The 15952-nt window shown below is 47.2% G+C and overlaps 3 protein-coding genes across 4 annotated transcripts; 2 read left to right on the top strand and 1 right to left on the bottom strand.

The window, feature by feature from the left end:
* The first annotated feature begins 1143 nt into the window (after positions 1-1143).
* LOC127772969 (L-ascorbate oxidase homolog) lies at positions 1144-3861 on the top strand. Of its 2 annotated transcripts, XM_052298973.1 has the most exons (3): positions 1144-2702; positions 3266-3590; positions 3709-3861. In XM_052298973.1, exons 1-2 carry the CDS (start codon positions 1336-1338, stop codon positions 3567-3569), a joined length of 1671 nt encoding a protein of 556 aa, XP_052154933.1. In that variant the 5' UTR covers positions 1144-1335; the 3' UTR covers positions 3570-3590; positions 3709-3861. The 2 variants fall into 2 exon arrangements, with proteins under 2 accessions (XP_052154933.1, XP_052154932.1); XM_052298972.1 differs by having other exon boundaries at positions 3266-3861.
* Positions 3862-8794: 4933 nt separating this feature from the next.
* Positions 8795-13604, top strand: LOC127775163 (probable galacturonosyltransferase 7). Its single transcript, XM_052301485.1, has 10 exons — positions 8795-9169; positions 9354-9382; positions 9486-9536; positions 9727-9783; positions 10208-10310; positions 10398-10447; positions 10671-10966; positions 11552-11906; positions 11993-12538; positions 12844-13604. The coding sequence occupies exons 1-10, from the start codon at positions 9022-9024 to the stop codon at positions 13123-13125; spliced, it is 1917 nt and encodes a 638-aa protein (XP_052157445.1). The 5' UTR covers positions 8795-9021; the 3' UTR covers positions 13126-13604.
* A 609-nt stretch (positions 13605-14213) lies between these two features.
* Positions 14214-15692, bottom strand: LOC127774262 (protein SCARECROW-like). Its single transcript, XM_052300508.1, has one exon. It carries the CDS (start codon positions 15690-15692, stop codon positions 14214-14216), a length of 1479 nt encoding a protein of 492 aa, XP_052156468.1.
* Between the last annotated feature and the right edge of the window lie 260 nt (positions 15693-15952).

Below are 15952 nucleotides of genomic sequence, written 5' to 3'. Positions count from 1 at the left end.
CATCAAATTTATCACAAAACTGCAGATTTTAGGTTAAGTATCACAAAAATACATATTTAATATTGAACTTATCACAAAACTATAACTTTTGGAGTTTAAATCCCTAGCACCATTGTTATGGTGGAGCTATAAACATTATTACTTTGTGATTAAATTGGTTCTAAACCTGTAGTTTTAGGATAATTTAGTAACTAAACGTGTAGTTTTGTAACACTTCATCTTTAATATGTAGTTTTGTGATAAATTTGGTGCTAAATGTATAGTTTTGTGATACAATTCCTTAAATCTGTAGTTTTGTGATAGTTTGGTTATAGTATCTGTAGTTTTATGAAATTTACTCATTTCGTTTTCACTGCAATTTGGAATGATGGAATTGAATAGATCCGGCATTACCGATGGGCTGCCGAACGCTGTGATGCGGTTGATCTTGAGCGATCCGGGACGCCACAAGCACCGATGGGTTCTGGGAGTTCATACGGCTGGTGCAGCAGTGTGTCAATAGCAGCCGGGATGTGCGCCCAACCATGGTCGCCGTCGAGAGGAGGATCGAAGACATCCTGAACTCGGTTGTCAGGTCATCCACCACCGGGTTCATGACTGCCGGAGGCGACACACCCAGCAACGAGCCAAATCGTGAAGATAACGGAAACGAGCCAAATCCCAGCAACGAGATCATCTCAAGGCCTCAAGCAGTGTGTGCAATCTGGAGTAGTATATAAATATGTAAAATGTTCATTTCGATATACTGTCAAATGCGTGTAAATTAACCAATGCTAAAACAACACACTGTGACTAAATTTACTGAGTTGGATGATGAGGATGATTATGTTGCGTGCACACCTGATCAGGAGGACATATAATATAGGCCATTTGGGCCGTCTTGGACACCACCATTTGATTTGTATGAAGTTGGGCCGAACTATGCAAGCCCAGAGGCGCTGCCTCTGTGCCACGGCCCACGGGCATCGCTGGATGGTCAAGCAGGTGATCGGTGGAGCGCCAATGGCGGCGGCGAGACACACAGCGCGGCGCGCGCGCGAACGTGCGGACGCGCGCGCCCCGGCCACGGCCGCCCCGCTCGTCTCCTGGCCTCCCGCGCCCGCTACAAATGGCGGCCCCGGCGTCCCCTCCTCACTCCGAAGCTTCCCGGTTGACGACCTCTCCGGTCTCCCCCCTCACCCCACCGCAACCCGGGACGTCTTCCATGGCCGCCGCCGCCGCCGCCGCCCCCGCCTACTAAACCACCCTACCCACCCCCTCCAAACTCCCACACATTACATCCTTCAAAGAGAGCATCACACACACACACACCAGCCTAGCGATCACATTTCCACGATGACGACGACGACGCGAGTGGCGGCCGCCGCCGCCGGCGTGCTGCTGGTGGCGGCGGCGCTGGCCGGCGTGGCGCGCGGCGAGGACCCGTACGTGTTCTTCGAGTGGAAGGTGACGTACGGCACCAAGACCCTCCTGGACGCGCCGCAGAAGGTGATCCTGATCAACGGCGAGTTCCCGGGCCCGCGGATCAACTGCTCGTCCAACAACAACATCGTGGTGAACGTGTTCAACCAGCTGGACGAGCCGCTGCTCTTCACCTGGAACGGGATGCAGCACCGCAAGAACTCGTGGCAGGACGGCCTCGCCGGGACGCAGTGCCCCATCGCGCCGGGCACCAACTACACGTACAAGTGGCAGCCCAAGGACCAGATCGGCAGCTTCTTCTACTTCCCGTCGCTGGGGATGCACCGCGCCGCCGGCGGCTACGGCGGGATCAGCGTCGTCAGCCGCCTGCTCATCCCGGTCCCGTTCGACCCGCCGGCTGACGACCACATGGTGCTCATCGGCGACTGGTACACCAAGGACCACGCCGCCATGGCCAAGATGCTCGACGCCGGCAAGAGCTTCGGCCGCCCGCACGGGGTGGTCATCAACGGCAAGTCCGGCAAGGCCGCCGCCGACCCGCCCATGTTCACCGTCGAGGCCGGCAAGACGTACCGGCTCCGCGTCTGCAACGTCGGCATCAAGGCGTCGCTCAACTTCCGCATCCAGGGCCACGACATGAAGCTGGTGGAGATGGAGGGCTCCCACACGGTGCAGGACATGTACGACTCCCTCGACGTCCACGTCGGCCACTGCCTCTCCGTCCTCGTCGACGCCGACCAGAAGCCCGGCGACTACTACGCGGTGGCGTCCACGCGGTTCATCCACGAGGCCAAGTCGGTGTCAGCCGTCATCCGCTACTCCGGCTCGAGCACGCCGCCGTCGCCGGCCGTGCCGGAGCCGCCGGCGGGATGGGCGTGGTCGATCAACCAGTGGAGGTCGTTCCGGTGGAACCTGACGGCGAGCGCCGCCCGCCCCAACCCGCAGGGGTCCTACCACTACGGCCAGATCAACATCACGCGCACCATCAGGCTCATGGTCTCCCGGGGCCACATCGACGGCAAGCTCAAGTACGGCTTCAATGGCGTCTCCCACGTCGACGCCGAGACGCCGCTCAAGCTCGCCGAGTACTTCAACGTCACCGACGGCGTCTTCAGGTACAACCAGATGACCGACGTGCCGCCCGCCGTCAATGGCCCCCTCCACGTCGTCCCCAACGTCATCACCGCCGAGTTCCGCACCTTCATCGAGATCATCTTCGAGAACCCCGAGAAGAGCATGGACTCCGTCCACCTCGACGGCTATGCCTTCTTCGCCGTCGGGTACGTACACACATCGCCCCCCATTACTACTACCTCCATTAACCTTTTATTAAAGATAGGCTTGGCCATTCATTTTATTTTTAAAAAATTATATAAGTATCATCTATTTTATTGTAATTTGATTTATCGTCAAATGTGCTTTAAACATAATTTGATTTTTTTTATATTTGCATAAAAAATTGAATATTATGAATGATGTATATGATCTGATACTACTGTTAACTAACTGACTGATGCGCATAATAATAAAATTTTTTAATAAGACGAATGATATAAAAATCTTTTTTAAATTACCTCCATTTATAATATACGATGTTTTTTTTTACTTTTAACATTCGTTTATAATATATTTTTTTCACATACGTTTGAGTTTTGACCATTTATTTTATTTAAAAATAATTATGCAGTTATCATCTATTTTATTGTAATTTTATTGCAATTTGATTATTGTCGAGTGTGCTTTAAATACGATTTGATTTTTCTATATTTACATAAAATTTTTAAATAAGATAAATGATGAATACGATCTGATGCTACCGTTGACTGACTGACTGATGGCGCAGGATGGGGCCGGGGAAGTGGTCGGCGGAGGAGAGGAAGACGTACAACCTGCTGGACGGGGTGAGCCGGCACTCGGTCCAGGTGTACCCGAGGTCGTGGACGGCGATCATGCTGACGTTCGACAACGCCGGGATGTGGAACGTGAGGTCCAACATCTGGGAGAGGCACTACCTCGGCGAGCAGCTCTACATCAGCGTCGTCTCGCCGGCGAGGTCGCTCCGGGACGAGTACAACATGCCGGAGAACGCCCTCCGCTGCGGCAAGGTCGTCGGCCTGCCGCTGCCGCCGTCCTACCTCCCGGCCTAATTCATCGATCGATGCATATATGTACTGAACCCGATGACATTCTTCTCTTGTTCTTGACATTTTTTGTGATCTTTTGCTTAATCTGGCGAAATAATCATCTTAATTTGGGCTCGTGCTTATTGCATGTCCCCGCGAAAAGAAGAACAAAAGAGGAGTGGAAACTGAAACGTACGTCCTAGGAAGAAGCTGAGCGCCGTCGTCATCAGCTGGATGTAATTTCGATATGCCCTCTAAAAACCATTGTAATGGTGGAGTTATATTATACATATGATTTCATCGCATCACATATATATATATATACACTAGCTACTGATGAGTTAAAAAAACCCCAATTTTTTTTTCAAGTGTGATTAATTTATCATTATTTGTCAGTCGATGTTTTTTTCAATCTTACGAATTACGTTCGAAATCGAATGACCTGTAGCTCAAGCCCTACCCATCTACACGATGGGAGTGTTTAAGATGCCGGAACATTTCTGTAATGATTAGTAAATGATATTCGCTTTATCCAAAAGTGTTAAGCATATTTCATATTTATAGTTTTGGTGTGCTAAATTTATTGTCAACGAGAACCTAAGCAACCATCTTAATATATAATTTATTGGTTTGTTACATTGGGGACGAGTTAATTACTTCTTGATTTTGGTGACAAAAAGAAATGTGCCTTACATTTTTGTTAACAACCAAATTTGGTAATATCGGCATCGGAAAAGAAGATTAGATCGAAGTGGAGTCGAAGGCGGAGATCGATTTGAGAACAGAGCAAGAATCGGCTGGAGTCCAGATCGGCTACGATTAGGATCGGCTGGGTCTGAGTCGGACTAGGTAAGCCGATGCAGCCGATTCCGACAATACGACTTGGTGTATGACATCGGGTTGAATTGAGGTGCTTCAAGATAATTGCCGCACATGGATAGAGTCCTGAGAAGGCAATTGTATCTATTAATTAAGATATTTTATGTAATTTCCTTAAAGATATGTTTGGGTAAAGGTCTGTCGCAAAGAATTATGGTATCTTAGAGTTTGTTAGAGATAAGAGTCGTGTCCGATATGGACATAGTTTGTAATTTTCGGGTATAAATAGACCTCGAACCCCATGTAATCAATTAACACACACATTCAATACAATTTCGGCGCATCGCCACCCTTTTGCTTTTGTTTTATTTCGACGAGTTCTTACTTTCGGGTTGAGCTGCATCAGTTTCGATCTTCAACAAGAGGTAAAACTTGTTATGACGGCTTGCGTTCTCGGGATTAGTGCTTACATCTTTATGATACTCTAATCTTGTTTATGTAATTCGTCGAGTTATCATATATCTTACATAATCTCTAGCAATATCACCATCTAACTCACAATCGGCTAACATCTATTAACAGAGGGTAGCCGATTAGGTTAGATATCGACGTTGGTTTAGATTATATAAGATATCTAGCCGATTAGGTTAGATATCGATGTTGGTTTAGATTATATAAGATATCTACCACTCTATGAAACTTCAGCGGCTTGATTGTCTAGATATTGTTCTTCTTTTCATACTTAATGCTGCATCAGTTGAGTTTGATCTATTAAGTCGTGCTTAGAATATCAATTTCTAGCCTGCCTTCTGGTTGCCGATTAGGGTAGTATCGGAGTTTCAGCCGATCTTATCTGATTTAACTATATTTGCTCTATATGCTTCATTGACACATTAGATCTGCCCTTTATGTCAAGATATTATTGCATCTAAGTATATTAAGCTTCTGTTTGTTATATTCTGCTTGTTTTAACATCTTAATATAGAGTCGTATCGGAGTATTAGCCGATACACGCTAGATCTATCCGATCGGCTATGGTACGAACATATATAGTCCTGTTATTAATATATATTTCGATCTAAGTGATTTATACTGTCTCGGCACGGTGACCGATCTATCCCAATCACTTGATTTAAGTATATATCGATATAAGAATTGTATATTGCTAATATCTACAGCCGATCAAGTAGATTTAATTCTTTATTACCTATTTACAAACGCCGATCGATTTACATATGACATCGGCTCAAAGATAAATGATATGTCATCGGCACCTAGCCGATCGGCTATCGTTTATAGATTTAACCGCGGTTTCTTTGTATCTATTTCTTGTTGATTGCAGGATCAAATCAACTGGCACGCTAACACACCCGAAGGCGAGCTTTGGACCTGCACTGGAGTTAAGCAGATCTCCCAGGCCTCGTGTTTTTCGTCAACATGCTTTTGGCACGCCCGGTGGGACAGATTAGGAGTTAGATAAGCAATTTTCTTCATGGCCGAGAAACTACCGCCATCACCGTCCTCGGCTAGCCCAGGATTTGTTAAAGAAAAAAATCCAAAAGTTATGTTTCACGGACGTTGATGAAGGGAACATTGTGACCATCGATCCAGAAAAGTTCACACCTGATCAAAAGAAAGATTTTGACGCGATGATGCAGCAAGGTGTTCGCAAATAAAACCGTAGCCTCCGTGTTAAACCGACATGTCATTCTTTTCCCCGGCTTGCTAAGTACGTTAAATACTCACCCTTGCCCCTTATAATAATCTATAGAGTTTGAAGATGAAGACGTCGACCCGACAGCCGAGGAGTATCTCTAGGAGCAAGTCGAGTATGAAGACTTCTAGATGTTTTGTGCCTAGCCCCAAACCTCGCCTGTGGAATAAGTTAGTTGCCTAAGTTCTTTGCCTAGTGCGTAGTCGCTTAGTTTTCCGCGCTGTTCGCTTCTGTGCCGTCAATTTTATGGTTCTCTGTAATGCTGTGTTGCTCATCTGTGGGCCTGTCCATGATGGCAACGTTTGTAAGGACTACTACCCAGCGATGTAATAAAGCAATTTACTTTGATTCCACATTTATTCTGTGTATACCAGCTAGTGTATCCTGGGACTGGTACTATATCACAGGTAATGCATAACACCCCGGTGTGAGTTAGCTGTGTTTATGACTAACGAATGTCGGGGCGTTACAGTGAAATAAAAATTTTTTTATGTCACATCGGACGTTTGACTGGATGTCGAAAGGGGTTTTCGGACACGAATGAAAAAACTAATTTCATAACTCGCCTGGAAACCGCGAGATGAATCTTTTGAGCCTAATTAATCTGTCATTAGTACATGTGAGTTACTGTAGCACTTATGCTTAATCATGGTCTAATTAGGTTCAAAGATTCGTCTCGCGATTTGCATGCAAACTGTGCAATTAGTTTTTCTTTTTATCTATATTTAATGCTCCATATATATGTCCAAAGATTCGATATGATGTTTTTGCGAAAAGTTTTTTTGGAACTAAAAAGGCCCAAAGAAAACACATGCGATGATAGTGAGGGAAATATATATACCTTCCTCACTGCCTCGCTGACATTCGTCGTCGCATCTGGATCGCGAAAGTAGGTCCACCCACGAGCAGCCATAGTGTTGAGTTCATCGATGTATCTCTCCCAGTCAATGGCAGAACAATGGCAATGCATACGCTTGAAGTCTTCATCAGTAAAGTCTGCATATCCGTTAGGGCCATAAGGGATCGTCCTTGGCTCTAGTGCGTTAACCTTGTCTGCCCACAGGGTGGCCTCCTTGAATACTTCGTAGCGGCGAGCCTTCTCCTCCTCAGTGCTGTATGAACGGCCATACTCCTTCATCAAGTCATGGAACCTGGCCTTCATGGTCGCCTCATCGACCTTCACCTCCTGCTTCTTAATGGCTTCTTGGTAGTCTCTCGCCTCCTTAGCAAATGCCTCATCGTCCGGGAGAGTCTTCCCATGTTCGACGTAATTGAGATAGCTAGACCACAGGATCTTGCCATCTTTGTCCACGAACCCTGCCTCGATTGCTGCTTCCTTGCTCAGGTAAGGCTCTTGCCGGCGTCCTGGGCAGCTGGTAACTTCTTCGTGACTTCCTCCTTATCCTCCTCCCTAGCTACAGGTTATGTACAGATAGTGGTAGTGGCTATGGTTAAGTTACATGGATCAGAGCTAAATATTCCCTTTGTTTCATATCATAAGACCCTTAAAGTTTGATCAAGTTTATAAAAAAAATATAGTAGTATTTTTAACACAAAATAAATATATTATTAAAATATATTTAATGTTAGATTTAATGAAACCAATTTGATACTTTAAATATTTCTAAATTTTTCTATAAACTTTATCAAACTTGTTAAGTTTGACTAGGAAAAAGTTACTAACAAACAATGAGAAATCTTGGCCTTTTCAGGATTCAGATTGGATGACATATGGTAGGCATGTCACAAGGTGACATAGCTCAGATCTCAGCCCTCCAAAACAAATCCAACGGCTGAGATTCGTCCACGTCATCACGAGTTAAAATTTAACTCGTAGGAGTAAAAATTTTACTGGGAGTCAAATTTCAGGAGTTAAAATTTTATTGGAGTTAAATTTTAACTCGTGATGACGTGGACGAATCTCAGCTGTTGGATTTATTTTGGAGGGCTGAGATCTACGCTATATCACCTTATAACATGTTTACCCTATGTCACCATCTGAATCCGCCTTTTCAATTCATACCTCCTGACTTGTCAGTGTTTTGCTTGAAACACAGAATTGTGGCCGCCAATCCAACCAACGAAGCCGTGGCTACAACAACAGAGCCACCACCAACGGCGAAACCCATCTGTATCGCGTAACGAGATGAGAGACATATGAGCTGCGAGTGAACAAAAGAAAAGATTTTCGATTTGAGAACCGGGTGAGATGAGAGACGAACGGAGTGGAAAGAGTGAGCTGCTGGCCTCCCCGCCCGAGTGAGGATACCCAGCGAGGACTCCGCCTGCGCACGGGGGATCCCGCGTGGCGAGAACCACCTCCGGCTTCGGGTGAGAAGGTAACCGATGGCCCGGAGCGACATGGCCGCGACCGGAGAAGCTCCCCTTCTTCCTCCTCCTCCGCCCGCCTCCAATCTCGCCTAGTCGCCGAGATTCGATTCTAGGGTTTTCTCTCTCGTGACTTCCCTTCCCGATCGACGTACGCACACTACAGTTACGGCCCAGTTTGTAAGGCCCGCATATAGATCCCAGCCCGATAGGGCTCAACTATAATGGGCCCGTTCCAATCGAACGAGTACCACGCGTGCGTGTGGGCCCTGTCGTCGAGAACCACCGTCACTACCTGCACCTGCACGGGCCCAACATTCAAGCTGCATCACGCACAACTCAGCCCACTCCGCCCGATAATAATAATAAAAAAGAAAAAGGAAAAAAAAAAGAGAAAAATCCAACGAGGCGGAGCCATTCGCCCCGCACGAACTCCGAGGCGCACGACCAAATGCGCGCCGCCGCCGCCGGCCGCAGCGTCCGCCTCCTCTAGGAGCGACGGCCACCACCGCCGTATGAGCCTGTAGCCCGGCGCCGAGGTCCGCGAGCTTTTGTTTTGGGGGGTGGGAGCTAAGCTTTGCTCCCCCCTGTGCGTGCGGGCGGGGGGGAGCGGGGATGAAGGGCCAGGGTGGCGGCGCAGGGGCCCCGGCGAAGAGGCGGTGGAGGAGCGTGGCGGCCGCGGCCGCCGCGCTGGCGCTGCTGTTCCTCTCCGTCGGCGTGCCGCTCGCCGTGCTGCTCGGCCTCCACCAGCGCTTCCCGTCCAGTCCGTAACCACCCACCCCTCTCTCCCCTGCCAAAACCCTACTTTTCTCTTCAGCCTCTCCGCTCCCAGATCTGGGCTTCCCGTCCGGCTCGCCGGCTCGCGCTCGATCTAGGGGCTCATCAACTCTCTCTCTATGCTCCCCTGACTCGATTTTGTTTGTATTTGTTGTCTTTTGATATCACAGTGTATTTGGCCGACGAGAGCGCCGTGTCGGTGAGTGTCAATTGAGATTGGAACTAACTAGCTCATGCTTAAGCCATTTGATTTGTTTAATCCATTGCTGTTAAGATAATTGCCTCATGTTTCTGTTGCTCAGGTGTTTGGCGGCGGTGAGGGTGGTGGTGGTTGGGAGCCAAATACATCGCAGGTAGGGGGTGTGCTCATGATTGCCATTTCTGGGATATTTTTGTTCTATTACCTGAAATGTTCCAATCACATGGGGGTGTGGTTAGGTGTCTTTATCCTAATTAGGTTTGGTCAATGATGACCGATGGGGTACTACTGCGGGAAGAGAATTTAATCTTTAGATCAGTGATGCATGTTTCCTTTTTTTTCAGGAAAATGACAGGTTGCCAGTCAACGACACGAACAAATTTCCGCCATCGATTGAAAAGGTTTGCATTTGCACCCATCGGCCGCAGCTGTTTCTTCTCTTTGCTCATGCGTGAAATTTAATCCAAGTAGAGTGCTTGTTGTGAGTTGCTATCGTGCCAATTGTGGTCTCATGGGTAGTGTTTGAGTGGAATTGCCTTTCAGTACATGGTCCATGGCCCCATTTTTTTTTGGAAATGTCAGTCTGCTTTTGCCATATTATGGATCTTGTTTCACATGGCCCTCTTTTGCATTCTACTGCAATCAAGGCACTGTTTCTTTCCTTTTGGCATGTAAGAGGCTCTAGAGCTGAAGGGGGTTTTGAGCTTACTAACTGTTTGTCACTATGTCCCAAAAAATGCATTGCATCATCTGAAAATCTTGTCTATCTACCGAAACATGCAATTTTTTTTGTGTTACCTAATTGATTTAGTTGTTCGTTGACAGGACTGGAGCAAAATAAATACCAGTAATTCTGATGCAGAAAGCAATGGGACCAACAATCAACCAAGTATTGACAAACCGATTAGCAATACCTCAATCCATCCAGGTAAGCAGGGCCCATTCGTTGACCACTTATTTAGTTTTAAAATTTTAAATATCAAGTTACAGCTTTAATTCTTCTTGTAATGTGCAGGCCTTCCTATCAAACAAATCGTGATCTTTGATGATATATCATTACTGAATGTAAGAGCTAATATGCTTTACAGTTATTTTTAACATGCCCTTGTCTGTTCGTGCAGTAAATATATATGCTGCTTTTCGCATGAATTTCTGAGCAGGGCATGTGATATGCACCTTGCTTTTGCAATATTTTAAAGAAACATTTCAATAATCCTTTGTAACTTGTTTGCGGACTTGCAGAATTATCATATACTACATACTTTTTATTTTTCACCTAATGTTGCAGAATACTGATGCTGATCCTAAGGACAATTTTGAACAAGGTTTACCTGGTGATGAGAGTATAAAATCGTGCCAACTAGAATTTGGAAGCTATTGTGTTTGGTCTGTTGAACACAAGGAAGTGATGAAAGATTCTGTAGTGAAGAGACTTAAAGATCAGCTCTTTGTTGCAAGAGCTTACTATCCAAGCATAGCAAAACTTGAGGGGATGGAAAAACTTTCACATGAAATGAAGCAAAGTATCCAAGAGCATGAGCACATGCTCAGCGAAGCCATATGTGATGCTGATCTTCCTGCATTGTAAGTAATCTTCCAGAAATACTTTCTTTAGTTCTCATTTTTAAGCTATCATCTTTAATCCATAAGGCACTGCTAACTTCAGAAATCGATAGTTTACCATACATGAAACTGTTGGGTATTTAAGCAGCCTGACTTTGCACCAAAAATGGTCTAACTACTAACTGTTGTGCTTCACTGTTTGTTTTTTATTTTCACAGATTTTGATATCCATTGTCGTCTAATATGCACGTATACAAGATAACTTATGCATAATTGACAGCCTACAGTTGATTGAGCATTACCTGAATGATTCCTTAGGATTATCTCTTTCATCACCTAGCATGTTCGTCGTCCTTATTATTTTATGAAATGTATTAACACTCTGTAGTTTGATCGAATAACATTGTATTAAGCTAAAAGTGTGATATTGGGATGAATAATTTACCAATAATTGTAGGAGTAAGTTCTAAATGATGAGTGGACTCATGATCTGATGGCTCAATGTGTTATACAGATTCACTTTGGAACAGAAAATTTCCCCATAGGTTTAGAGTTTGCTATAATGATTATTTGTTTTGTTATAGTGATTATTTGTTATTTTTGAAGCCATGGAGCCAATATGGCAAAGATGGAGAAGACAATAGCTGCAGCAAAATCATGTCTGATAGAATGCACTAATTTTGAGAAAAAACTGAGGCAATTGCTTGATATGACTGAGGATGAAGCTCATTTTCATGCAAGACAAGGTGCATATCTTTACAGGCTTGGAGTTCAGACATTACCTAAGAGCCTCCACTGCCTTTCAATGAGATTGACAGTAGACTACTTTAAATCCTTTGCTGACATGGAGTACTCCAATGTGCAAAAGCTTGAAAATCCAGTTCTCCGGCACTATGTTATTTTCTCTACCAACCTTCTTGCATCTTCCATGACTGTCAACTCGACTGTGATAAATTCTGAGGTATGATATTACTTTTGTTGTGTAGACCATGTGGTCTCTTGAAATTTCTGCATCATGACACTCACCAGTTCTTTTCAGTGTTTCAGGAATCAGCAAATGTGGTTTTTCATCTTGTTACTGATGCACAGAACTTATATGCATTTAAGAATTGGTTCATCAGAAATTCTTACAAGGAAGCCACTATCAGTGTTCTGAATTTTGAAGATTTCCAAGCAACACATTTGGATAATAGGAGAGTTGAACACTTATCACCATATGAGGAGTTCCGCATCGCTTCCCATAGCAATGCCCGAATTCCAAATACCCAAATGAGAACTGAATATATTTCAGTGTTTGGACACTCTCTTTTCTTGCTTCCTGAGCTGTTTAGCAATCTTAAACGGGTGATTGTTTTGGAAGATGATACTATAGTCCAGAGAGACTTGTCACACATATGGAATCTTGATTTGAAAGGAAAAGTGATTGGTGCTGTACAGTCTTGTCGAGTTAGATTAAGGCATCTCAGACCATACTTGGTTGACTTCCCATATGATGCTAGTTCATGTATCTGGATGTCTGGAGTGAGTGTTATTGATCTCAATAAATGGAGGGAGCATGATGTGACTGCAGTTCGTAATAGAGTACTCCAAAAGGTTAGTATTGAATAGTGATGCTTAGCAGCTGTCTTTTCTTCTCTTTCAAGAATTGTTTTTAAGAAACTACTTTCGATGTTATATTTGACATAAGGCATATTACACATAGCTATACTCTTGATTTTCTGTTTGTGTTCAACTGAACTTACCCTACTGTACCGTGATCTTCACTAATAAGATAAACTTGCTTGAAGCCTTGAAGTTTATTTAAGATATGTATTTTTTTTCTTGCATGTTTGGCCTGTTAAGCGAAGAGCTGCAAATTCTTAACTGATACGGTTGTGCCTATGTCTCACTTTTGACAGCTGCAACATGGCACTGAAGCGTCATGGAGAGCTGCGGTGTTACCTGCAGGCCTGCTTGCTTTTCAAAATCTGGTCCATCCTATCGAAGCACAGTGGATCCAGTCTGGTCTTGGTCATGACTATGGAGTCAATCATGGTGCTATAAAGAAAGCTGGCATATTGCACTACAACGGCAACATGAAACCGTGGTTAGAACTCGGCATACGGCGATACAGGAAATATTGGAGAAGGTACCTGCCAAGGGATGATCCATTCTTGATAGATTGCAATGTGAATCCATGAACAAGGCAATTTTGTTAGTCCTGGAGTCCGGAAATCCATGGTCGACGAACAGCACCACCTTGTGCGATAGCGAGAGTTTACTCTATGCAGGAAATTTGATGAGAGGAGAGGTGCTTCAGTGAGCAACGCACAAACTACTGAGGATCTTTCAGGATGCTGCTGAGATATGAAGTAAAATTGATCTTTTTTGCAAACTGGTCGTCTACCGTGGTATGTTGAGTAGTAGTTCCATTTGTTCATTGATCAATGTACAGTGAGGATTGGACAGATGCTGATTCGTACACCAGCATCACAAAATGGGTGAGGGTGTTGTAGTTTAGGAGAGCCTTTTGGGGCTTGTAGATTCAGTAGATTAGGATCATGGGGCATTAACCCAAAAAAAAAATACTGCATATATTTCTGTGCCCGTTCTGTTGAAACCATGCTTGGAATTCGTTGACTTTGATAGTACTCATACCCTTGCAATGGTGCAATATTCATCATCTTTCTCTAAATGACCATCAAGATCCATAGCTCATCTTATTTCCTGAAATCTTTGATGCAACTATCCAACTCAGGCCGTTCTTCATTTCTTCGGGCTGCAATTATAGGTCAAAAAAAAGACTAATGGTTTTTGTTAAATACTAATGTATAGTTTGGTTTGGGATGATGATTGGCGGTAGAGTAGGGGGAATTTGAATTGGAAGCGATTGATATGACAAGTAGTACTACAAAGTGATAAATGGTACTTCCTCCATCCTTAAATATAAGGAATTTTGATTGTATGTGACACATTCTAATACAATAAATGGCTAGGATGTGTCACATCTAACCAAAATCTTTTATATTTAGTGACGGAGGGAGTATAGTGTAAACATTCTTCTTTAGATGCAGAATTGTGGATACAAGCATAAGGATAAATATACCAGAGCTGGCCACTGACGAGTTGGCCCAGGAGCCACAGTAGTAGTAGACAGTAGTACAATACATTGCACATGTGACTATGCCTACGTGGGCCCACTTGCAAGAGACCAATCTGGCTTTGGCACGGGTGATTTGCCTAATCACCATGTACTTTGTGCTAATCAAAAGGGATTAAAAAGCTTCGATTAAGCACGCGCGTGAGGCGGGGAGCACCACGCCCACGCGGACACCGCGTAGAGCGGCGTGCCCTTCCACCCCAGCCGCACCGTGCCGTCGTGGTCTCCCGCCACCGTGTAGCCCAGCCCGCCCGGACACGCCCCGGCCACCAGCTGCGCGCGCCCGCCGCCGCCTCCGCCGCCGGCGGCGTGCACGAACCCGTGCCGGGCGAGCACCTCCCGCCAGCTCCCGGGCCTCTCCCGGCCGCTGCTCCGCGCCGGCCCGCCGACGGCGAGCACGTTCGCGATCTCCCTGCCGAGCACGCCGTGCTCCGCCAGGTGCCTGCTCGCATCCTCGCCGTCCGGCCGCGACGCGCCCATGGCGTCGAACACCGCCGAGTAGTGGTGCAGCGCGGAGACGAACCTGTCCAGGAAGCGCCCGTGGCCGCCGCCGGCGTCGGCGCCGTGTGCTCTCTCCTGCTCCACGAGCGTCACCGCCGCCGGCTCCAGCCACCGCACCAGCCGCATGGCGGCGCCGTCGTCGCCGGCCGCGTCGTACATGGCGTGGCGCAGCCAGTGCACGGCTACCGCCTCCCCCGGCCTCCTGCCGGGCATGTCGGCGACCGCGTCGGCGTCTCCCGGTCGCTTCGCGACGGCGTAGAACTCGAAAGACATGCACAGCTTCCTCGCCAGCCCGGCGAGCTGGTTGCCGGTGTCGTGCAGCACCGACGCCGACATGCCGAAGCCGGTGACGCGGATCACCGGCGGGCCTCCCGGCCGCGCCGCCAGTGCCGGGAGGAGCGAGAGCCACTGCAGCGCGCCGCCGGGGACGACGTCGAGGTCGACAATGTGGACGAGGCGCTTGCCGTGGAACGCCTCGAGGATGGCCTGGTTGCACGCCAGGTAGGCGAGCCGCGCGAACGGCGCGACGTTGTACAGCGCCCGGAACGCGGCGTTGATGGCCGCCGCGCGCGGCGGCGGCGGCGGCGCCAGCGGCGCCGCGACGCCGACCCACGACCCCACCAGCAGCGCCGCCATGGCCCTGGCGAAGTAGGCCACGAGCCGCTCGCCGCACGACGGCGCGTACGGCGAGGCCATCTGCGACAGCTCGAGCAGCGCCCCGTTGGCGCCCGCGAGGTTGCCCACCGACATCGCCGCTGCGCACTCCATCAGCAGCGCGATCATCCGCACGCCGTGAGCCTCCTCCTCATCCTCCGCCGCCACCTGTTCGACGTCGGCCCCCGCTATCGCCATGCCCGTCCTCTCCTCCGCCGCGCCGCCTTCCTCGGAGTACACCTCCTTGCACGCTCCTAACTCCGGCCGTTGCTCGAACGTCCCGGCCACCGCTGCCGCCGCCGCCGGCTCGACGAACTCCGGCGAGTCGTCCTCGCCGACGCAACCCTCATTGGCTTCAAGAAATCGGTGGTGATGGGACAACAAAGGCTGCTGCAGTGGCAGGTTGCTGCTGCTACTGCTGTATAGATACTGGTGATGATCATGAAACTGCATCAAGCCTAGAGAATCTTGCATGTCTGAACCTCTTCCCGTCATAAGTTGATTAATCAAGGATCAATCAATCAAGTAGGGTTTCTGCATAGCTGAAGATGAGTGGAGCAAGAGAAAGCAAAGTGCTTATATATACTCCTTCCGTCCCACAAAAAACAAACCTAGTACTAGTACTGAATATGACATCCTATCAAATTCGCTGTATTAAGTTTGTTTTTTTTTGGGACGGATGGAGTACTTTTTGTGGCAAACGGCAGAGGTTG

The sequence above is a fragment of the Oryza glaberrima genome, chromosome 5 (assembly GCF_000147395.1).
Source record: "Oryza glaberrima chromosome 5, OglaRS2, whole genome shotgun sequence".
Taxonomy (NCBI): Eukaryota; Viridiplantae; Streptophyta; class Magnoliopsida; order Poales; family Poaceae; genus Oryza; species Oryza glaberrima.
The sequence above is the reverse complement of the archived record's forward strand: the minus strand, read 5'-3'. Positions and strand labels throughout refer to the sequence as shown.